Source organism: Gadus morhua, chromosome 16 (assembly GCF_902167405.1).
Source record: "Gadus morhua chromosome 16, gadMor3.0, whole genome shotgun sequence".
NCBI classification, from domain to species: domain Eukaryota; kingdom Metazoa; phylum Chordata; class Actinopteri; order Gadiformes; family Gadidae; genus Gadus; species Gadus morhua.
The window spans coordinates 17,722,116-17,746,632 of record NC_044063.1 but is presented as its reverse complement, the minus strand read 5'-3'; the positions used below and the strand labels follow the sequence as shown (position 1 = coordinate 17,746,632).

Genomic DNA, 24,517 nt, shown 5'->3' with positions numbered 1-24,517 from the left:
TACTACCATCCTTGTGCTGCATTCATACACACTCACAGCCAAAAGTTTAGAGGCCGGGCTAGCAGCACTGGGATTCCAATGGACTGAAAATGACGGGTCTGCAGAAATTTGCTTGAGAAAAAAAGAGGCATATCAACACAATCGAGGACGCGAAGCAACGTGCCTTAAATGGATTATTATTGCGCGTAGTACGGCGACACGGAATCGCGCGTGATCCTGATAATACGCGTAGACAAGTTGCGGACTCACTAGGAAAGACGACTCTGATCAAGAGTAGTAGAGGTAGACTGAGATTTGGGGACACAGTCGACTTGCTGTTGTCTGTTTTCACGACCGTTCTGGTGACTGAAAAAACACGAGCACACGGGAACTTTAGAGGGATGTGAACTATGGAAGGGGTTCGCGTAGAGCCGTCATTTATTTGGAGCAGAAGGAAAATATTTTCCGAAAATCAACACAGATAATCAGGAGGGTATGAGGGTCTTTTCCTTGGATCTTGCCACGGTTTTTCTTGATTTTTGTTAAGTTTTGGCACGTTTTGGAATGTTTGCGAGCTGCGTCCCTCCGCTTTTAGTTCGGCTGTTTACTACACTGTGCGCACTTGTGTTGTTGATCACGTTGGGACTGGGTTCTGAGCTGCGGGTTCGAGTCCGCCTCGCAGACGGGCTGATCACAGAGGAGATCCTCGAAGCGGACAGCGAAAGGGACGCGATATCGCTGGAGTTCAAACAGGGAGACGGCGCCCTCATTACGTTCGTCGCTGACTTCAAACAGGTGAGAACAATTGTTGTTTTGTGTATTCAGATGATAACAAAAGTTGTAATCTTAATGATAATAATATCTTCATCTAATCTTTTGTCCCCATCCACGTACCTTTTTTGTTTTGCCTCGTTCATTCATTCAATACAACTCCAAAGCCTGCAATAAACCACAGCAATGGAGGTTGAACTACGATACATCATTCTCTCTTGTCGTTCGTCATGGTTCAAGGTTCATAGATTTAAAGCCAGAAATGAAACCAAAGTAGATCACAAGAATACCTCCCTGGTACAAAGACTATAATTCGAGTTAGGCAACATCTAAAAGTTCAAGGGCATGCCCAGCCTATTCCATCTTCCCTGAAACTTGTTTGTAACAGCGATGAGTGCCTATTGGCTCTTGCACCACAGAAGTGCATGGCCATGACCCCATACCCCAAATGCTGCTCATGTGTTAAGGCCAAAGGCCATTAGCGGTCATATTCGACATTCTCCTACATAGAAGGAGATCCAATAACACTCACACTTTGACACAGAACAACATCCGTCTTCTGGTGATGTGACATGTACAACCATTATACTTTAAACAATACGTCGAGAGTAACACACACACACACACACACACACACACACACACACACACACACACACACACACACACACACACACACACACCCCACTAGGAGTACTACCTCTGCTTGTGAACAGCGATGGGGTAAGCCTAACCCATCGCCCCTTAAGGCATCATCGATGGGCTTCCTCACACAGGAGGGGACAAGCTGGAGAGATGTAAAGGGGGGGAGATTAACTGAGGATTAGGTGGGCATGTCTGACCTCTGTGATCTGGACGCCGGCTTGACTAACCCAAACCTGCTAATTTGGAGTTGAAAGAGTTGAGGGACATAAAGGAACAGGCAGGGATCCATAACCCGTGCCCCCGTGGTGGGTATGGGGTTTGGAGAGCCCTTGTGTTGCCGTGCACGCTCTACATCTGTTTTGGGTTATTGGAGTAAAACCGATGGAACCCCTTTGCTTAGATCACTTTACTTTTCCGCTGCGTAATTTATCTGTTCCACTTGCAGGTCAAAGTCTCTCACTCCCTCGCTATTTTTCTTATTCATTCGTTTTTTTCCTCTTTCTGTCTGCCTCACTCCCTACCTCCCGGTTGGTCCTCCATGTGGTTTTCATCCGTCCCCTGTAGCAGTATCTCCAGAACTTGTGGAAAATTGGATGAGCTGTCACCCGCTGCTCGGATACTGAATTTACAGTCTGGCAAAACACATGCGGCCAAAGAGGTTTTTTTAACAAGGATGTCAACCAGCGGAGGCGTAGAGAGGAAATGAATCTCAAATGTGGGCCCTTGACGGATAACCAGTTCGGCATTTGGTTTGAATTCCAAATTTCATTCCTACTTTTTTGAAGGAGCCATTGACTGAGTATTACTGCTGTGGTGAAGAGAGCTTGGAGGTTTTTCTATGCATTAGGGGGGGATAGGAAATATACAAGATAAGATATTTCTTGTATTGAAGATTCATCAGTAATGATTGAGTCAATGCCAATGTTTTGAACCACCATTGCTGCAAAGTTTGACATGAATCTTCATGTTCTCGTGGAGGAAGTCGGAGCTTGGTGATGGACTATGACTCCACACAGTTATGACTTCAGCAGTACTATTAACCTGGTTGACTCATCCTTATGACTCATCTTAAAAAAAAAAAAAAAGATCCGGTAGAAATACTACAGAAATGTCCCATGTTATAACCCTCAAGACGCTTTGTAGCGAACATTAAACAATTTAAACACTTTGGGGCTGTACAAAATTTCTGGGAATTACGATTAGTGCTGCATGAAATATACCACATGGAATGATCTAAGAGACAAACAACGCCAATAACCTGTGGTTGTGTGGTTCCTATGGTTTCATGTTTCCCCCATAAGACAGTAAAATAACCATTAAACCACGATGATTATGAAGGGTCTCTCTGATTCGTATCCAGAATCAGTGGTTAATGTGACTTTTTTTTTAGCCATTAACTAAACATGAATCACTCTTTTGGGGGATGAACGCATAAATCTTGCATCATTCAGAATAAAACTTGGATAATTAAAGTCCATCTCTCTGCTGAACATTGGGAAATGATAGCTCAAGGAAATGCTGTCTTCGGTTCTAATTAAAGCCCATGTGAGATGGATATCTTCAAGTGAACTTATCACTTGTGCACCAGAGAGCAGAATCTAACATTACAATGATAGGGTGTCAGGAGAATAACAGATGTGGACGGCCAAGTTGACTTCCTGTCTCATACAGTCACGTTAAAAGACTGGAGTGCTCCCTGTCAGCGATGACACCCTGGTGTCAATTACAATGAGAACTGGCTGAATTATTCTTCTTTTTTTCTCTCTCCCTTTCTTCATGCCGCCATTATCAACCTGATGTCATTTCAGCCATGGCTGCGGGACAACTTTCTCAATACAAACTCCCATCAAAGCATCCCGTTTTAACACACACACACACACACACACACACACACACACACACACACACACACACACACACACACACACACACACACACACACACACACACACTATGTAATAAAGGTGGGGAGGATGGTATATGGGGGGAAAGGTGGCGTGATGACCTCTTTGTTGTTGCCTTCCCTTTGGGATGTCTTCCCCATGGGAAGTATTCGTTACCCTGCTTGATAATCCTACATTTGTTGTCACCCTTTAGGCTCCGCCCAGAAGAAACAAAAGGGGCGAGCTGCCAACACAAGACAAGCAGTTGTTAATGCTTTGCCATGACCCTTTCCACACTATCTGAACCATTGTTGAGAAGCTGTGAGTGGGCGACAGGCTTGTTATTCTGTGTGTCCACTTCTCAGTGATAAGAAGTCAGTGTTTGTGCAAAGAGCGATGTCTGTGGTTTTCTTTTGTACAAACGCTTTAAGGTTACCCATTTGTTCCCAGGCAATAGAATTGAACGCCTACTTGTTTTGCTTCTGTGTGTTGCTACTCACTGCACCACACCTCTCTTCTCCAACCCTTCTTCCAAACCAACTTTGTCACTTGCACCAACTTGTTACGTTTTCTCTTTGTATGGGCAAGTGTCACTTTTTTCCTGGAAATTGATGCAGTCCCAGATAGCGTTGAGCGCACCAGGGTACATGTGGATTTCCCAACTGTGTGTTTGTGCTTTTTTGTAACCTCTGCTATAGACTGCAAGTCGTTGATCTCATCAGCGTGGGTGTTTTATTTAGTTGCCACAAACAGGGGAACTACAGCATCATTAATCAGGAACGGTTTTTCACAGAAAATAAGAACTTCCTGACTTTGGTTTTTCTGCTGAAGTAGCCCATTTTTTTTAAGCAAACGTCATTTTTTACTTGGAATCAGTTAATAATGCACAGTTAGAAAAGAAGAAAGCAGAACCTGGCATACAAGGTCATCTCGGGTCATCTTTTACTTTATTTCATAAGGCCATGTGATGTCATCACCAGGTAGAATCCAGTGAAGATCGGCCTTTTGACCCTTTTCTCCGCTGCTCATTCGGCCTCCCGTGAGAAAGGCATCCTCTAGGGGCCTCTGCCTGGCCCCTCGCAGCCTCCCATGGACCCTTGGCCCTGGTGGAGTTCTTTCTTTTATCCTACACCCGCCCCCCACCCCCCAACTAGCACACCAGATGTCAGTCCCTCTCTGCTGCTGATAATGAACAGTCTTTTCATGGTCACTATCGCTCCAGAGCGAGAAGGGGAGGCCATCCGACCACAGTCAGGTGGTTTGACATTGAATGACTTGTCTCTCTTCATTCATAACGACAACAACAACAACAACAATATAACACGTTGGATTTCACACTCTTAATTCAAAGAGTAAAGGCTTGGGCTGCATAAAGCTGAAGACAATGTTTTAAAGCTCATAGCTTGTCAACGACACTTACAAGGTGAGCCAACGTGGCCGTTGTTACGGGCGATGATGTTTACGTATACAGCCTATGATCTCACTGTCTTTTTCTTCTCTGCGGCCACTAGGATGAGTCAAATCGGTTTCAACCTCAGTGCAGCCCTGCGGATGCAAACACATAAACATGTGGAAAGCACTTCTTTCATTTTGTAGAATGAAATATAGACTGGTGTGATGAAGAAAAATATAATCTTTTTAGGGTTTTCCGACATTAACATTTGGAATTTCGCTGATGTTTTTATCCAAAGTGCACATAGTGTTTGTCAGACCAACGTGCAGCTCTGTACTTGGATTTTACTGACCGAGAATGATATCCAAAATAGAAAATACTAATAGTATAAAGCCTATTGTTTACGATAACCATACTGGATTTGAGGACTGTATTTACAGACAGAAAGTGGTTTCAGAGTGGTAATCAAATTTCACAGACATTTGAAGCCATTCAATGACTAATGTCATTGATATTTTGTCAATATAGTCTTGTTGATGTCAGGATATGAATGTTGTTTCATTTATTTATTCTTGCCATTATTCCCTTGCCGGATGGCATTCTTTTATTTTTTTTTCCTGCTCTCTCATTTCCTGCATTCAGAGTGCATTCATAATTGCTCCCTGTTCAAGCTCCACAGCAATACAAAGCATTGAAAGATTAGATAAGGAGACTACTTTATCCCTGGCTGTACCGACATGGCCACAGTTGTAATATGCAGCTACGGTCTGCACGGCCATACCTTTTAGCCTTGCGACTTGAGTTTCTTTCCGTTAGGGCTGAAAGTGGGCTTCATAAAGCGGACAGCTCTCTTTCAGTGACCCCCGCCAGTGTTTGTGTTCCCCATCCACTGGCGGTGTTTGCTAATTGGATGGCTAGCTTGGACAGCCAGGTGTGACCAACTTCTAAATGTGACTCCACATTCCTGCCTCTCAGGGCCTCTGTAATTAACCCCAACTCCAGCATTGCTCACTGCTGCACCTTCCCCCCCCCCCCCCCCCCCTTCCCTTTTCTTTGTCTGTCTGTCTGTCTCCCCCTCCACCACCTCTATGCCTAGCTTGACTCCCCCTACCTGACCCTAAGTCGTCCACCTGTAGGTTTGTGGTTTGACACGGCTCCTCGCCTGCGCAACCCGCCTCCCGCCAGGCCTGCCCTCCTGGTTGTTATGGAAAGAGAAACCCAGACATTAGAGGAAGGGAGGGGGGGGGGGGGGGGGGGGGGGGTTGCGGTATCTGTAAAACATGTGCTTCCGCTACAACCCCATCCAAACAAATAAGTCTAAAATAAATCTTTTTGAAGTAACCATGAAGTCGAGCACCGCACTGTTTTCTCGGTTTTCAATTTCAGGAAGCTTCTTTTATTTTACTTTTCTCTAATTGAATCCTGTTAATGTATAAACCAAAGGCACTGTGAGTCACTGCACTGGTTTGACTTTTACCCTCACAGTGTGGTTCTTTTGAATGATTCATCAGAGCACGACTGACCGGCGGGGCTCCCCAGCGGCAGAGAGCCACCTACATTATCAACAGACCGGGTCTTAGAGGGGATTGGGAAACAGGAAGGCCCTGGGGCTGGGGGGCGGGGGGGGGGGGGGGCTGGCTTTGTGTGTGTTGTTTGTGTGGTTGTGGATGTGTGTGTGGTCATCAATGCATGCACGCAGATCTTGGAACAGTTAGCGCGGCGTCGAGTTGCGGACCACTTGTTGCCGTTGTTGGAAGCTGGGAGTCACGCAACACAACATGCAGTTTAACACGGAGGGCTCTGTTCACTTGGAGGGTTGTTCGTTTTGTTCTTTATCTTATGGCTTCATTCATACGAGGCTATCGTGGCTATATTCTCCGTGCACAAAGGGTATTGGTCTAGCCTGGTTACTGCCAGAGACGGGAGAATGTCCACCATAAATGGAATCTTTTATGTGTGTGAATAGGCTTTTGTGCACCTCCGCTTTTAATAATCAGGTCTGGCAAAAAAAACAAACACCTAACCGCCCGTGAAATGGCCCCTGGCCCAGTGCAGTGAAACAGGTCTCGGTATGACCTACTAGTCAAGTTGCGTGAATACACACTTGTGTTTGGCGGTTTGCCAATGGTGGTTTGCCTCTCTGGCCACATAGCCCTGTGTCAAGGAGCAATGCCGAGCTTGGAGTATTTATAGTCGAGCTGAATTGAACAAAATTCTTGGTGGGGGGGGGGGTGGCGGGTGGTAAAACTCTCTAGGAAAACCCTCTGTTAATAGTTGACTTTTTCTTAAAGATTGGCCCTTTTAGATTTCAAACATGTATTTAAGAACTTACTGACGCACGTGTTTTTTTCTTGCTGATGGTTTGCCTGCGAACCACTAATTTGATGTATTTACGTGGGAAAGGATTTCTCAAGGGTTGAGTCTGTGCTTTAGGCCTGTTTGAAGGAGCTATGAAACAGGTTGAAAATAGGGAATAGGGAACCAAAGGCCTCTCAAACTGCACCTTGCAAGAATTTTCCACACACAACTTTGTTTGTTTCTGTCTGTCTGTGTTGGACCATTTCAATGCGAATGTGTAAACACTGTGAGTTGGCATCTTGCAACTGAGAGCCTGTCCGAAAAGAAGAGTCCCAGTCTGTCCAAACAGCTGAATCTCACTGGTGCCGTCTGTGTATTTTCAGTGCAGATGATGTCACTCTTAAATTGCATTTTTTTGTTTTGACAAGCTGCACACTGGCTTCTATCCCTGCTGCAGTAGCTCTACAACGGAGCAAGTCTGACTGCTGATATCCCAGGTCATGGATAGTTGACTCAGTGTGTGTGTGTGTGTGTGTGTGTGTGTGTGTGTGTGTGTGTGTGTGTGTGTGTGTGTGTGTGTGTGTGTGTGTGTGTGTGTGTGTGTGTGTGTGTGTGTGTGTGTGTGTGTGTGTCAGAATTCCTCTACTCTGATTGGTTTTAGGCCATACGGTTAAGATCTTAAGACTCATAATTCATGAACACATCCACATACATAAACACACACACGTACACATAGCAAGAGAGAGAAAAGTAGTGGAACAGGTACTGGCATCTTTGCTGTTATTGACTTGCTTACAGTGAAACAAAGTAGCTCCTCTATAATTACCCAAAGAGCCTTGGGGTTATCCATAAGTTTGACATGAAAACCCTTCCCATTCTTTTACTCTCTCTTCCTGTCCTCTATTACAGACACAAACACACACATGCACACATAGCGCCATGTTTCTGCAATATGGGAGGTCCTCTACTGTACTTATGTTCTTTTTATATGGTGTTTTACTTTAGTGATAAAGTGTGTAGGTAAAACAACATTCCTATTTAGGCTGGGTCTCTGCTTCTGTTTTAAACTCCCGCTCTATCTCCTTCACCATCTCCGTCTGCAGTGGTTTGTCATGAGCCACGGTGATATATATTCACATCTCCTCCTGACAACATCTTTAATCAAACTTTGTCTGATCTTTTTCGGAAGCTCCAGCACAGCATTGCGAGATCAGTCGCAGTCGCTGAAGTAAATGTTGTGACACGTCTCTGGGGGTTACGTGTGTGGTTGTTTGTGTGTGTTTGTTCATGCAAAAAAAACATTATTTTGGTTCCAGGTCATGATTGAGGTGGAAATTCCAGAGAAAAGCTTTGCATTAATAGGGGCACATAAATCAATATTGGCTCTGGGCATTTCAATATGTCATCCAAAGTTCAGAGGCTTTTGTGTGGTTATCTTGTGCAATGTGCATGCGTGTGTATACCAGTAACTCTTGGACAGTCAAACGTAGTTTTTAGGGAACAAGATCAAAAGAAAGTCAACCGCTGGTTGTGTGATAACCAACAGACCCCCCCCTATGGCTGGGTCCTGAGTTTGGCGAAGGTTTTTGAAAATGGGAAGTTTGGAGCTAAGTGCCTGAGGACTAGAACAAAGGCTCCTCTCTGGTGCTTTTTAATAGATAGGAGCTGTCTAAGAGTTCCTGAGGCCCCGGGGACTCCAGGGCCCATGGGGCCACTGGGGCCTTGGCTTGGAGCCTGTCCTCCCCTTCTCGGAGCCGCTGTGTGAAATGCGGAGGAGGGGTGTTTGGGGACAGGCGAGTGTGTAGCCTTTGGAGGCTTGGCCATGGAACTGAAGGTCGAGGAGTGTTTGGATGAATGGGGGAGATGAGTCCGTGGCCTTGCACTCTCATCAAACTTTCCCATCATGCATCGCTCTCTTGGAGCCCTGCTTCGTGTCAGATCTCCCCTCATGCTCGCCAACAGCAACATGCGCTCTGGTCCACTTCCTTCAGGAGGGGCTTGAGAAAGGCTGAGTGTGTGTGGGGAGAGCCGATGGAGACAGAAAACAGTCGGGGGCAGGAACTCCACACAGGCCGACAGACTGTGCTTTAATTATCACCAGGCTGTCAGATACAGCGGTACAGCTGAACACAATGTTGCGCTTTACTCTTTATGATCAGGTCTGTTCCAACATCTGAATGTCCTTCACATATTGAGCTCGGAGTTTCCGTCTGGCGAAGCACAGCATTAAGCACACTAATGACACTCAACGCAAAGCCTGGCTGGTGTTCCTCCTCTAAATTCCTAGATGATTTGAGCTGCTCTCGCACAGCGCCAAGCTGTGAACTTGTAATTCTTTTATCCATTTTCCCCTGACCTTGTGTCTAATGTGTCTTTTTCTCTGTGTGTGTGTGTGTGTGTGTGTGTGTGTGTGTGTGTGTGTGTGTGTGTGTGTGTGTGTGTGTGTGTGTGTGTGTGTGTGTGTGTGTGTGTGTGTGTGTGTGTGTGTGTGTGTGTGTGTGTGTGTGTGTGTGTGCGCACTGCAGAATGTGAAGATATTCCGTGCACTGATCCTGGGGGAGCTGGAGAGAGGACAGAACCAGTACCAGGCTCTGTGCTTCCTCTCCCGGCTCAACCACAATGAGATCATCCCCAGCGAGTCCATGGCCCGACTCAGACAGGTGAGCCAGCTGTGGAACACTGTTGTATCCTCCCTTATCACCTGTCCGGTTTAACCTTCACTGTTGTGAATATGTTGTGAAAAATATCACGCAATCAGTTGCATTTGTGGTCGAGTGGTAGGCAGTTCTCCTCCCCGTTGTTTGGTTCTCTTTTATCGTTCTGAATATGTTTATGAAAATGTAAACCTCTGCACGATGATCCCTGCGGCGCCATAATCAGCGCTGGTAGCAGTGTTGCTTCTGAGTGCTACTTGAGTGTTTGTGTCAATGGCAGACTCCTAACCAGGAGTCCGAACAGGTGTTTTCTTTTCTTGCTATCGACATTTTCACGATCCTTTCCGTAAAGAAAAACCCCCTGGCCATCCGATTGGCGGAGGAGCGGCGAGGCCTTGAGCAGCTGACCATGAGCACAGCAGTGAACCTGAGCCGAGCGGGGCAGCTCAGCTCCCACGTCTACAACGTGTGCAGCGAAGCCCGGGAGGCCATCTACACCAGCCAGGAGGATGCCAAACACTGGCTTGACAAAGGTCAGCCTCCTAGCCCTTCAATGGAGGCTGCTTTATTCTTCCTTGGGGTCTTAACGTTGTGTTTATTCTTATCTATTTCCTTTCTGTGGTTTTGCTCTCTCTTACTCAACCTCCCTCTCTCGCTCTCTCATCTTTTGTTTCTCACCCTTTCTCTCACTTGGTCTTCCCTTTGTCTCTCTTTGTCTCTTCCTATTCCTCCTTTTCTTTCATCCCTCGCTATATCTCCCTTTCTGACTCTTTCTTTACTCTCTCTCCTCTATCTGTCTCCTCCTCTCCGCGTCTTTCCCTCCTCCCCCTATCTCTCTCTATCTCTTCTCTCCTGGTCGCTGGTATAATCCCTCTCCTTATCTCCCTAGCTGTCTGTCTTCTCCCTCTGTGTATCCCGACACCCATTTACTCTTGGGTTTGGGTGATAGGACTCACAAGTGTTATCTCTGGGGGTTAATCTTTGGGCCCATGGTTTCTTTCAGACCTACGCTCGTTACTGTGCTCTTTGTGCTATCTGACAGCTTTTTCTCCCTCCCTTACTTATCTCCTGCCATTTGCATTTTCCCAAACTGTCCTCTCTATTTAAAAACACTGCATCCGTCAATTCAAAATGTAGCATTACTTCTTAAGTGCAACTTGTTTGTTTTTTATTGTAATTTATCAGGGTGGAGGGAAAAAAAAACATGATTAGCATAAATTAGTTGTTCATACGGACAGATTTGCGAAAGGCCCCGCTATCTTAATGGCAATGAGGGCGCCAGACTTTGCAGGGTGAGGCGAATCGATATGACAGCTCTTTTATATGGTGACAGCACTGTTAGGGAGGAAACAATGTTGATGGTCATGGTTTACCAAGTACCAGAGGGCCCTGCTATCTTTGAGTGAATCACAGTAGCATCTCCTTTGCATAATAAAGCCTCCCTTTTTTCTTCATTGGGCACTTTATCCCTCTTCCTCAATAATGATATTCCCTCTATCCAGTGTCATCTAGTCTAAACATGATCGTGCGTGTGTGTGTGACAAGCACTGACGTGATCTCTCTCTCCCTGCTTACGCCACCCCCCTATAGGAGCAGAGGGCTCTGTGTTTGAGATCCTTCCCCAGACGGCGGACGTGCCCGGCCTGCAGCCCTGTCGCGTCACCACGGACCTGTGGCAGCCATGCCTGTGTGTCTACAGCCTGCGTCTGGAGTGGTACCCCTGCCTGCTCAAGTTCTGCCGCAGCCGGGACACCACGGGCAAGGGCGCCCCCTACAGGTGTGGCATAAAGAGCTGCAGCAAGGGCTACCAGTTCACATACTATGTGCCCCAGAAACAGCTGTGTCTATGGGACGAGGAGACCTAGAGAAGAGGGCCAAGCAAGCTTCCCGACGTCGAAGGGCCATCTGAGCTCTGGGGGTTGGAGTTTTTTTTGGATTGCGGGCGTTGATGACCACAGAGAGGGGGGGAGGAGAGGATCCAGATGCCGAGGCTCAAATTAAAACAATCCTATTCATTATGCAAACAGAACTTCATTTTGGAAACAGAGCTACGGGCGGTACTTTAAAAGCCTCAAGGAATGACTTTCCTGATCGGACTGTTTGTATGGAATTTGCCAAAAAACTCTGATCACTGTGGGTTGGAATGAACCAACAAACTGGAGAAAAAGAAGAAACATTTGCGCATATCGTGGAGGGGTTACCACGCCGTACAGACGGGTCGATGCACAACTGGGCTGAACAGTGTCGTTTCTGATGTGTCCATTTGGTTTCAAAGAAGTTCTTGCAGAGGAAGATAAAACGGTGGATTAGCCCATCTGTGTAAATTTCACCCAATCTAACCATGTCAGGAGTAACACAAGTTTAGAGCAGCTGGTGTGCTGTTCGTAACATAGCTAACATAGGCTGATGCTGGCTTTATTTATTTAGGTTGCAAAGTGAAATTATGGAGAACTATTTTTGTACCCTTGTGGAAAGCAACCTCAAGAGATTCTTATGTTTTTTTGCATCACACAAGTTCTAATTTCATGTACTTAAAGTGTGCTTTGCCATCTTAGGCTGGATTTATTTAGGTAGCAAAACGTCTGTTGCCGCAGACAGGACATTGAGTCTTATTTCGAAAATTCTTCACTGGGTTGCTTACCAAACGTCTGTCAAGGCGATCAAGAATAATGGCCCTGATTCCTGATAGTCATATTTTTATTATTACAAGTTTCAAGTAAACCAAAGTCAGCCCTCGTTCAATAAATTATGGAAAGCGGGATGCCACTTTAAATTCTCTCCAATGGTCTACAGCAGTTGTGTTAATGCCTATACCAAACGCTGTGCACACGGTATTTATGAGACTATACTGCCATCATCTGGTTGTAGGTGACTATTTCTTACATCATCATCATCATCCGTTGACGTTTACCGTCGTCGTCTCATTCACATGTTTTAGTAAGGATGCATTTCAAACCAATATTGTTACTGTGTAATTAAACAAGCACTTCTCTCCAACTAGGGGGACCAAAATCGAAATCAATCGTGTCTGCAGTACAATGGTTTACGTGATGATTTCTTGTTTTATTTTTTCATATTTCCCAATCATCGTTTCACATGTCCCTTCAGTATCATTGTTTCTGTGTAATGGTGTTTTCCTTCCTAACTGAGAACCAAATGTTTGATTTCAATGTGTTGCCGATTAAGTGCCTTAACATTTCCACTGATGTGTTTTTTATGTAATTTTAGAATAAATGGTTAAACATATTTTTCTATTTTTCCTCTAATGGGGAAAACACATCGATGACCCTGTGTTATTCCAGACATGTTTTACAGGAATTGTTGAAATAAAGTATTTTATTCAATGTATTCTTTGATTTATTTTACAAGTTTTGTCCGATCCAAAAAAGGTTATGTTTGAATGTTTTATACAAAACACTAAGCCAAGCACAGCATACACTGGATCGTAATGGTATCACCCAATGTAAGCAATTTGCACATATGACCACAGTGTGTCGCTGTCGCAATGTTTTCAAGACTCCACCAGACCCTCCTTAACAACGAAAAGAAAAACAACCGGATTCAAGTGAAATACTTAAACAAGCTGGTCGGCAGAGGTATGGAGCACTTGATACCACAGCCCATTGCCTTTTAATACATGGACCTCTGTTAACGCCGAGGCGAGGGATGCTGGAGCCGAGGAGTAGACCCATGATGCGGTGTGCGTTCATCATGTGTTAGCATCAAGGATCCTTGAACAAAAGATACATATTAAAGCCATTTTACAAGGACGCGAATCGAGGTGAGCATTGAGGTCAAGGTTTCAATTGAGTGTATTGGAGGACTAATGTTGTGTCTGTCTTTCACAATATAGTGGTCTGTTGTAGCGTTCGATCAGTGTAACTGTTAGCTTCCTCCTCCTACGATACTGAGTGTACATTTATAAAATGTCTTACATTTATTAGATTTATTTTTAATAATACAGATCAATTCAGACGTTAGTCTTAAATGCATGTCTTATCATTGCCATATACAACGTGACTACTACTCCGCGTCCTATCTTTACACTTGACGTCTAGATTATATTTTATGACAACAATACACAGACAGCAGCACAACGATATAATCCCAATAATGATAAAGAAATCAATCATTAAGCATTTGTGAGGACGGACTAAAAACGACACTAAATGATTGTGGCATTGGCAAATGGCAAAGTTAAGTCTCACACTTGCATTCGTATTACAATGCATTGCGGGGAATGTGTATTCATCAGTCTACTGTCCCTCGCATTAACATCAGGGATGGTTTTCCAAGTGATTACATCAAGTTCTGTGAACGCTTAAGCTATCTCACTCACTCTGGTCAACATATAGGGTGTTGTCCTGCCCATTGAAATCCTTTCAGCTCATGGTACAAACGTCACAGAAGGGCCGTCTTCATCACCCCACCCGCTGTGAGCCTGCCTACTGTGGGGGCAGAGTTCAGCAACAGTACAGTACACACAATTGTTGCCCTTTTACAAATAGATTCCAACAGTGAGTCTCTGAGCGGTGGCACGGCATGTACTGTAACTACTATTGTAAAGAAAGAAATGCATTCTTGTGTCAAGTTGTTTCTCTTTTAATTTTTACAGAATAATTAATGGTCGATACACATAAACGGTCGCCAACTGTTTCTTTCTTATCTTTAGCTCCAGGATGACTTTGCTGGCTGCAGTTGTGCTGCTTTGCCTCTCTGGGTGGGTCGCTCTTTACGTGATCCTTTGCAACATCAATGGCTCCCGGGGCTATGAATGGAACTGCCGGCTGGTGACCCTGCTGCATGGCGTGCTAGTTGTCTGCATCACAGCCTACATCGGCTATGTGGACGGACCCTGGCCCTTCACATACCCAGGTAGGAGGCTCGCATAGCGTTGATGATCACCCTTCATCATGTCGTGGCTTCACTACGGTTTTTGAAAATAAGTACTGTCTAAGAAAATGACTGCACTTGTCTTACAGTTCAACTAATGTCTCAGATAATTGTGAGGCATTGTGCGTGCAGCCATTTTGTAGGACAATATTTATTCACAAAAGATTAAGTAATAGGATTGTAAATAGGATTGTAATTATTCAATCCTATTTTCATCAGTAATTTAACCATGCATCTGTCTTAGGAGCTCAATTAGTATTTTGGCTCATGACAGTACCTCGACACCCACCCTAACCGTTAGTTCCTCCTGTCCGTTCCGTCCGCAGGCACAAAGAACACCCCTCTGCAGATCAGCGCCATGGTCCTGAGCCTGAGCTACTTCATCTTCGACATGGTGTGGTGCATGTACTTCCGCACGGAGGGCCCCGTCATGCTGGCCCACCACACGGTCAGCATCCTGGGCATCATGGTCACACTGTGGCTGGGCGAGTCGGGCGTGGAGTCCTGCGCCGTCCTCTTCGGCAGCGAGATCACCAACCCCCTGCTGCAGGCGCGCTGGTTCCTGCGCCGCACGGGCCGCTACGAGACGGCGCTGGGCGAGGCCGTGGACCTGGCGTTCGTGCTGCTCTTTGTGTTCATGCGGGTGTTTGTGGGCGGGGCCATGCTGTACTGCGAACTGATCTCGCCCCGGCCCCGCTTCTTCATCAAGTGCGGCGGCGTGGCCATGTACGCGCTGTCCTGGGTGTTCATGGTGGACATCTGGCGCTTCGCCAAGCGGAAGTATGGGAGCAAGATGGCGCAGTGGAGAGAGCAGGGAGCCAGGAGCCTGAAGAACGGGGCGGTGGTGGGAGACGACGCTCATGAAGGGAAACTTGACTGAAATTTCTGCCACTTTTTCAACACTGTTTTTGTTGTTGTTGTTGTTGATGTGGTTTTGCTCATTTTGGAATTGACATGGACAAAGGGAGCGTGCATTTGTCTACATGACTGTCAACTGTACTGTACAAGTGATTTCAGAATATTGCTTTTGCTTCAGATGTTACCGCGAATACTGCTTAGTTTGGTCGTGCATAAAGGACCTAGACCGAAGAGGAAAGTATGTTGCACAAGGTTAAGAGTGATTCTTAAGAGGCTTATCTCATTCCAATTTAAGGGACCATAGGTCTAATGACCAACTGGGCTGCTGGCTATTACTATGAATGGATGTCCCCAAGAGACATATTTTAGGGTGGGAAGATGTGAGTGATTATATTTCGGGATATAATTCACTTTTGTGTGATGACAGTGATGCATAGTTTGTGGAAAAACTAGTTCTGTCATTTGTGAAAAAGAAATGTATGTGTGAAATCATCTCTGCCACAAATCTTTGTCAGTATTCTCTTGAAGCCTGTGTTTGGTCCTATCACTGAAGTTCGATCCACAGATTTTGTCAAGATTTTCAATATTATCAATATGGTGCAATGAATAATCTTTTACTTTCTTTTTGATAATGACTAATTTGTACGTTTGTCTTAAAGTCTGACTCCTGTTTGTGTTGAGAAAGCATAGTGAGTCTCAAAAAAACACAATTTCATGACTTTCTTGGCTTTTAACAAAACGTGTTTGCTTGATCCTTGTTAAATACAAAAGGAAAACATTCATGTGATAGGGGTGGCTGATTTATGTTTGCATTGGCTAGTGCATCGGCAATGTATGAGAACACTCGCAGAAAAACCTATTGATGGTGTAAAGCAAGTGAGAAATAATTAATTGGGAGAGATAATATATATATCTTAATGGAAACATTTCAGAATATCTAATTTATGCTAGTGTCTTTCACCATTATTATATATTTAATTCAACTTTATAGTCTAGCAAAATGCTTGAGACATTACTAATTCATTTTCATAGTGGACTTCTTCCATTTCAATGGTGCTTATGAATGGATCATGTGATCAATACTTTGTCTATATAGACAAATGTTTTTTGTGCCTTAAATCTGAATGTACTTACCTAAACATGTTGTTAAAAAAGTGTTGTGATGTAATACAATTTCCTTAAAACACATGTGGGAGTAATAAAATGATTTTGATAACTTTTGACCATTTATGTAGATATTTTTCAACTACCGTTTTTAGTCTCGCAGGTGGTATTGTGTAACAGGTTGCTTTTCCATTTCAATAAAGGCTACCTTACGTGTCCACATGGTGGCATCTTTGTTCAAAACAAACGCTTGGAAGAAACTAAGGCAAAACAAATACGAAATCTTAATTACAGTAATCTTAGGTATGACAATGTTGCAACATGGATTTATTTGGACAATAGTTCATCAGTACGGCATAGTTTTCCTTCACTCTGTCTCACACATAACAACCAACTTTTGTGTGTGTGTGTGTGTGTGTGTGTGTGTGTGTGTGTGTGTGTGTGTGTGTTTGTGTTCGTGTGTGTGTGTGACACAGACCAATAAAGTAAAAATATGAATTTCCTAATGAAAGCTGTCCATCACAGGTCATAGCTTTTTTGCTTTGCTAGAAGAGTGATATATTGATCTTCACTACTGATGCAAACTGTTGATGGGAATCTCACCCGCCCTTATTATGATGTTCCTTATTATATATTATTATTTTATTAATTGTACCTTCATCACTCATGTCATGTATTCATAGATGATCCGTGCAGCAGAGTGTGCATGCTGCAGAGTGTGATACATGCAGCAGAGTGTTTGAGGAAGTGTGATACATGCAGCAGAGTGTGATACTTGCAGCAGAGTGCATGATGAAGTGTGATACATTCAGCAGAGTATATGATGCAGTGTGATACATGCAGCAATGTGTGATGCAGAGCAGCAGAGTGGGATACTTGCAGCAGGGTGTAGCAGGTTAGGATAAATGTTGCAGAGTGTGATACATGCAGCAATGTGGGATACTTGTTGCAGAGTGTGATACTTGTTGCAGAGTGTGATACATGCAGCAGAGTGTGATACATGCAGCAGAGTGGGATACATGCAGCAAAGTGTGCTACATACAGCAGAGTGTGATGCATGCAGCAGAGTTCCCATCTCCCGGCGGAAGTGGTGAGCGGAGCTGCGGACTCTCGGCTAGCTGGCTAGGGCGTTGCTAGCGGCACAAAGTGGGATTTCTGGTACCATTCCGTTAGTTATTTTACTGTAAACGCACTGAAGATATCGAGAGCTCGAGTTGATTTTCTGGATGTTTAAACTTTTAGACGCACTGTTGTTTATTCGACCGGTGTGGGAATAGTGTATTAGTCCCGGTAGCTCCACATTACTAGCCTGCTTCCATCCACGGGGATTGTGCCGAGAAGCGAGCGATTGTGGAAACATGGAGTCCAGGAGAGCTGCGCGCTGCTAGCAGACTTCTGGGGAGTTTTTTTTTGCCTAATGAAGACTTTTTGAAGGACTTAAGAAGGGGGAAAAATTCACACACCGATCCACATTCGTGCCATGTTCTATATTTATTCGGTGACCGCCCAGCAGGTTATTGTGAAGCGGACTTTCCTCCAGTTTTCCATCGATGCGGAGAACAAAGTTGTGTCCTGAAGCTCCTCTGTTAGCGGTAGCTCCACATCGCCAGGCGGCTCGCCCGAGAAGCTCTTTACTTCCAACAAGTACAGTTTATATTGATAATCTAACGAGCATCGTCTTCTGCATGATGTGTTGAATGGCTTTATGACCTGTAGTTGTTTCGCTAAGCTTATAAACACTATAACCAGAACTCGTTTAGACGAGTATTGTGAGGACCTCCTGTTCCCGGGAGGCTCGTCCAGAGTAGACAGACAGACAAACTGGGAGTAAAGGAACCCCAACATCTTCATATCATCTAACCCACAGAGGCCACCAGGACGACACATCATTCGTAGCCGTGGTGGGAGACTACTTGAAGACATCATATTAAATATCGTAATATAACATATTTTCAAGATTTGTGAATAACTACGAATACAACCGAGACCAGGAGTTGTTTGGCAGACAGCTTGTCCTAGAGCTGATCAACAACGGACCAGTGGACGACATTCATTAATAGATTAGACGACGTCCTGAAACCTTGGCCCACTTGAGACGGATGCCGGAGAAGTACATTGGAGGAGTTTGCCTCATCACGTTCTGGAAAATGTTAATCGGAAATAATTTGCTGCAAATCTAGATCCGGAAGCCCAATGAGTGACACACAGTCCAGTTTCACTGACAGGTACAGTACATCATTATTTGCATTGCATTGCATGCAACACGCACACTCACACACACGCTCACAAACAAATACACACATTTATGATCATCACAGATCATAAACAAACACCGATTGAAATTGAAGCTATTTATATAGTGACATTTTTCGATTGCAACAATGAGACTGAATTCAAAGTGCCATGAGTGGATTATTTGGAAATTCAGCTAAATTCAGGATGGAGTTGTTTGAAAGATGTAAATGGAGGGGGAAGAGCAAAGCCAGGACCATTTTGTTATAGCAGGCCAATCGAAATGAATCTTTTAGAACAAGTTAACCGTAGGCTTCAAGCCTTTAAAACACTCCTCTTCCCCCAATTAAAACCATCTCTTCACTCGCCCAAAGCCTATTAGGTAATCACTTTATCCTAGGGGTTGGTCGTGGTAGACTGGCTGCTAGACACTAGTGTTAAGACTAGGGCGTTTAAACAATTACACATGGATCAACAAGCAGCCTGGCATGTTGTGGAGAACATGTTTTCTTTTTTGCTCAGATTTGACAGACGGACAGGGTAACTCTGGAATGGGATGTCATGTCATTCTTTGCTACCTGAATCCCACATACCTGCGAGGAGGGAATCCAATTCATTGGGATGCACACGACTCTTCAACAAAACAAGCTTATTACACAGGAATACAATGATGAAGAATGTAACACTGGTCGTGAAAAACATAATTTGTTTTGGAAAACCAAGACCACAATATAAACAAAACAATAGTCCTCTTGACCAAGTTGGATTTGAGAATGCACCTTGTATTGATCCACTGTGGAGGATAGGCTTTTAAAACAAAACAAATTAGAATTTGCAAAGAACACCTGACCGTTGATTCTTTGGAGGTATTTAGAAGGCATACAAGATGGCCAATGTTGATGAATTTAAGCATTTGGCATTTATTTCTCCATCTCCCCAATCTTGCTTCTGATGCCCCTTTAATGGCATGGGCATTTTTGCAGTGGACACTGTTTTTGCTTTGGTCTGAAGTTCCAGCCATGCACTGTGAACGTCCAATGGGGCTGGATGGCCCGCCGCTGTGACAGTTGAGTCTGCAGCTAGCTCTTTGTCATAGCGTTTTGCTGATCTCCACGTTTTTCCCACCCCCCTCCTGAGGCCCGCCCGGAAAGTGGTGCTGGTGACATCACTAATTGTAAACAATTGACTTGGTGGGTGCAAGCTAGCTGTCTATTATCCACTAACCTATGTCCACTGGTAGGTTTGTCCCTGCAAAGTGGTCAGAGAAATGCTTCATTTAGCTGCATGTTGGAGAGAAGATGGTGGGAGGCTAATGCGTTGGATGATTGACAGATTGGACATGCATATTCACCAGATGCACATCAATAAGCCTCTTTCACTGCAAAGTCCTAACTAAGCCTCTGCCAACTCCTAGACCAGTACTTTGTGGTCATAAGCATGGACTACGTATTGACACATATCAAATCTGCCTTAATAGAAAACTGAAATGCCTGTGTAAAGTCGTGTGTCTTGCATGCTCTTTATACTTGTAAGAGAAATAGTCTTCGATTTTCCTATTCACTTTTATCTTGCCATCACACGTACATGGTATCGCACATCCATCGGCTGTCCTTACTGTTTCTAGATCACTAGAAACCTACTTTCCACATACTTCCTACGTACACGTTGGATTTATTGATGCCCAGTGATCAGAGCTTCTATAGATCTACGTCTATGTGATCTCATCCGTCGTCCCCTGTAGTATAGAGGTATTTCCCTGCTCCATCCTCCTGCTAGTCTGCATCGATTCAGATGCAGCTGGGTCAGCTGCTCTGACCAAGTGTGTATTGAAATTAGCCTCCAGCAGCACAAGAGTGCTCATCGGAAGTGGAAGAACCGTAGCATCAGCATCCATTACTGAGTAGATTGCATTATAAGGTATTGATCAGTGTCTCTGTAATGAGTGGCGTCAAAAATCGAATGTATGTATGTATGTATAATGCCTACGCCTTAATAATTAGGGCTGCAGTACGCACAGGGCTCGTTATGTAGTAACCAGAACATGCAATGCATGCATTGTCCGCCTATTCTTTTCTATCCACTTGCTCGCTTTAGACAACAGAGCAGTCTAGACAGAAACCCTGGAGCAATTTTGGAGCCTCACTCTAACCATGATGAAGGCGGCGACGCTGTCCATTATATGTTTTCCCTCCTCAGAGGTAGCTAGTTGAAGTCACGACGAGTTATCCATGCAAGCCTCGGGGACATTGGGCGGTGAAAAGGTTATGACGCCAATCTGTGATCTTTATTTTGATCAGAGTATTTGATTGGATTTCAGTTTCTACTTCAGGTGTTAAGGCTCATCTAGTCGTATACTCATGTAATTTACGACATGCATTTTACCTCCTGAGCTTTATCTTCCACACACACACACACACACACACACACACACACACACACACACACACACACACACACACACACACACACACACACACACACACACACACACACACGTGTGTTCTTGCCTCCCCAGTCCGTGTCTGTGTTTGATTCCCCGTGCCCCAGAGCCCTGTAGGGATGAATAGGAGTCATCAGGCCGTTACAGGAGTGTAAATGAGAAGCTTAGGAAGACACTGGTCACACCTGGACGTCAGTTTGGCAGGCACACAACAGCTCCGACCATGCTCTGTTTTTCACTAGGGCAAGCCTTGGCTGGAGCTCACACCGTCTCCCTCCCCCCATCGACTCCCCTTCACACAGCTTATCTATTGCTCTCTGGATCATCACTAATCATTTTAAATGCCCACTTCCCCGCATTAGCCTACATTATATCTTCACTTCAATGTCAGGCCATGCTGAGAATTGACTGTATACAGCGGGGGCGATTTATTAACAGTGATCGTGTTTAGCAGAAGTTAGCATGCACCCCTTGGTTTCAAAAGGGAACTATGGGTTGGGTATGGTTAACTGTATGCCGTAGCACAGTTAACGGGAAAGTTAAGAACTTATTTTGAGTGTTGGTGAGGGAAGATGGTCATCATTGGCTAGCCTACAGCAAATGGTTCATTGGATCGAACTTGATGGGGGCTTTCTATGAGGGGGGTTGGCATTTTCTCTGATCATGAAGGGGTCCTACCTACTTCCTCTGCGTTATTATAAGGTAATGCTGACACAAGCATGTGATGCTCAGCCAGCCTACCCTTGGTGAAGGGTACTAGGGTGCTCGGTTTAGGTATGATTTAATGCAACTTAAAGTAAAAGGGATTGTGCATCCACATTCCAAATATGAATGCTTTAGACATCCGAGGCAAATTCTCCGCACGCATAGTGTGAAAACTAGCATAACACATTATGATTATTTTCTTTACTCAATTACACATTATACATGCTGTATCACATTAGAATGATTGTTGTTGGACCAATCTTGCCTATTACATATTAAGCAACTTAATATGTAACCTTAATAAGTATTTCTACAGAATATCAGTGGCTGGCTGGCTTTACCCTGAAAGCCTTGGCCAAAAGGAGAGAACTATACTGGGAGAGAGGGTGTCTTCTTCAATAGGCAGTGTCCTAGGGGTAGTGATGCCCGGGCGGGATGGGTGTTGGGCTTGGAGAGTGAGGCTCTAGCCAGCTTGGTGATGCTGATGCTTGTGGACAACCTCAGCTATTGTCCCCTATTTGCCCAGAGGGCTCCAGGGGCAAAATGTTACTTTCACTCCACGAAAGACTGGCTCACTACAATAGAGGAAAAGAGTACAACAAAAAAGTGTCATGTCCTCACATGTCTGTGCTATGGTCATGAACTAGGCTAGGCCCTTCAAGCTAATTGTTGTGCTTGCTGAGCGTCGAGGCTGCGCTGCTCACCACACAAAAGCATCCAGCTGCACCGGTGGGGGGAGTGGATCTCCTATATCTCTTCTGTTTCTAACGCCGGGATTTCAGGAGGAAACCAAAAGGGGCCGATAAGGCGGTTCTGTTTTCTCGACGACACCGCGAGACAACGGTCGTCGTCCAGCATCTGCACCATGCACGTAATGCTTTGACTCGTATCCGACGAAGCGTGACACAGGAGAGACGGTGACTGGGTCTGACAGGGGATGTGATTTATGCATCAGCTCTCTTAAGAGTCTCCTCCTCCTTGCGCCTGTAGGATCAGGGACTTTAGAACACAGCTTACCCGCTGCAACAGGCCCGGCAGTGAGAGGGTGGGCGACCCCACTGCAGCACTGTGATTAATATCATTACTATCCCTGCTGAATCAGGGGATGTCTGCCGGAGCTGCCACCAGCACAGCACCACCACCACTCATTTTCTCTCTCGGCGCTAATGAGTGTGTCAGGGCGTGCGGCCGCTTTGAGCAGACTGTCTGCTCAGAGTTTATGTTCAAATTAAAAAGGGCTTTGTGGAATCACAGATGTGGTGTTATGTGGGATGGGAGAGGTGGCGTTGGTCTGTGAACTCTGTGACTCCCGGCTTAAGGGCTCGACGAAGGCCAAATGGAAAGAAGAGGAGGAACATAGTGGTGGTGATAATTTTGAATTGACCAGCTCTCTGAGAGGGCCTAGTACTCGTGGACTCATAAACTAATTAGAAAGGTGGAGGCAAATTAATGCAAGCAGAAGTTGGAAGCATATGCTGTTGAATAAATGATAATGCATTAATGTGTAACGACATGGATGTTAAGGCAATGTCAATTATGGGGCAGTTTGCATTTGAGAGTGCTGTTCAGGGGCTTTTGAAAAAGTATCCTTCCTAGGAAGAGGACATTAGCTCTTGTCACAGTTGCTGCATTGCTTTTTCTAGAAGGGCGTGTGTGTGTGTGTGTGTGTGTGTGTGTGTGTGTGTGTGTGTGTGTGTGTGTGTGTGTGTGTGTGTGTGTGTGTGTGTGTGTGTGTGTGTGTGTGTGTGTGTGTGTGTGTGTGTGTGTGTGGAAAAGAAAAAACAGCTGTTTGGCCATCTTTTAATATATCAGTAGTTATGTAATTATGGCTTTTCTGGTTAGTATGCAGTAAATGATACCATCAGATTTCACAGGAAATCCATCCAGATGGCAGGCAATTCCCGCAACGGGTATCTGCAGTATGGCGTGGATATTGGCAATGTTCCCAAATAATGGTCTCCTTTACCTATATCCCTTCTATTGATGCATCATGAAATCAATTGGTTCTCAAGGTAGTTAGCAGAAACTATAAACCCCGCTGCTGTGCTTGAGAGCTGATATTCCACCAGCCAGCTGTAGTGTCAAGTGTCACTATCATGTTGTGTTGGTAGACAGAGGTGCCATGTCACCTTCACATTTCAGAATATAGGCCCATTACCAGGGACACACAACCTATGCTCGGTGGAAGTGGCAGAGAATTGGAAAGCCGGACATGTGACTTGTCAATGTTAACCCCCCCCCCCCAAACCGGTGGTGGTGGAGAACGGCGGAGTGCGTAGCGTGAAGAAATGTCTATCCCCCGGCTCTCATGTCAGGAATCCTAATGAGGTTTATTGGGGCAGAAAGGGCACTGCTTTCCCCCCTGAGGCTATAGCCAGAGACCCATCTCTCTTGACACACACACACACACACACACACACACACACACACACACACACACACCTCGGCCTGCTTCTTTATCTCTCCCTTACAAACACACACTCTTGCTTTATGGTTTCTTTTTCTTTTCTGTTGCCACCATACATTATGCACAGACTCACTTATTCACCCAATCGGCTTCGCGCAACCGACGTCACATTGGGTTCAGACACTGTTTGGCGACATCGCTTGAGTTTCGATTAATGTATTTGTCAGACCAGTCTGTAGGTGTTTCGAAAGAGAG

At 45.0% G+C, this 24,517-nt stretch overlaps 3 protein-coding genes across 7 annotated transcripts in view; all 3 read left to right on the top strand.

Moving 5' to 3' along the window:
* On the top strand, positions 1 to 12,969 carry oafa (OAF homolog a (Drosophila)). Its single transcript, XM_030381111.1, has 4 exons — positions 1 to 774; positions 9,495 to 9,629; positions 9,976 to 10,156; positions 11,214 to 12,969. Exons 1-4 carry the CDS (start codon positions 544 to 546, stop codon positions 11,486 to 11,488), a joined length of 822 nt encoding a protein of 273 aa, XP_030236971.1. The 5' UTR covers positions 1 to 543; the 3' UTR covers positions 11,489 to 12,969.
* Positions 12,970 to 13,132: 163 nt separating this feature from the next.
* On the top strand, positions 13,133 to 16,698 carry tlcd5a (TLC domain containing 5a). 3 transcript variants are annotated; one of them, XM_030381109.1, is made up of 3 exons: positions 13,133 to 13,404; positions 14,296 to 14,498; positions 14,843 to 16,698. In XM_030381109.1, the coding sequence occupies exons 2-3, from the start codon at positions 14,303 to 14,305 to the stop codon at positions 15,394 to 15,396; spliced, it is 750 nt and encodes a 249-aa protein (XP_030236969.1). In that variant the 5' UTR covers positions 13,133 to 13,404; positions 14,296 to 14,302; the 3' UTR covers positions 15,397 to 16,698. The 3 variants fall into 3 exon arrangements, with proteins under 3 accessions (XP_030236969.1, XP_030236968.1, XP_030236970.1); XM_030381108.1 differs by lacking the exon at positions 13,133 to 13,404 and adding an exon at positions 13,416 to 14,140; XM_030381110.1 differs by lacking the exon at positions 13,133 to 13,404 and adding an exon at positions 14,144 to 14,167.
* Positions 16,699 to 17,568: 870 nt separating this feature from the next.
* The window catches only part of arhgef12a (Rho guanine nucleotide exchange factor (GEF) 12a), a 38,257-nt gene continuing 31,308 nt past the window's right edge, over positions 17,569 to 24,517 (top strand). For 2 of the 3 annotated variants that reach the window (XM_030381297.1, XM_030381295.1), the window contains exon 1: positions 17,570 to 18,703. In XM_030381297.1, coding sequence (XP_030237157.1) covers positions 18,672 to 18,703 — 32 coding nt within the window. In that variant the 5' untranslated portion in view covers positions 17,570 to 18,671. Of the gene's footprint in view, positions 18,704 to 24,517 lie in introns of all 3 variants that reach the window. The other variant, XM_030381296.1, reaches the window with a different exon arrangement.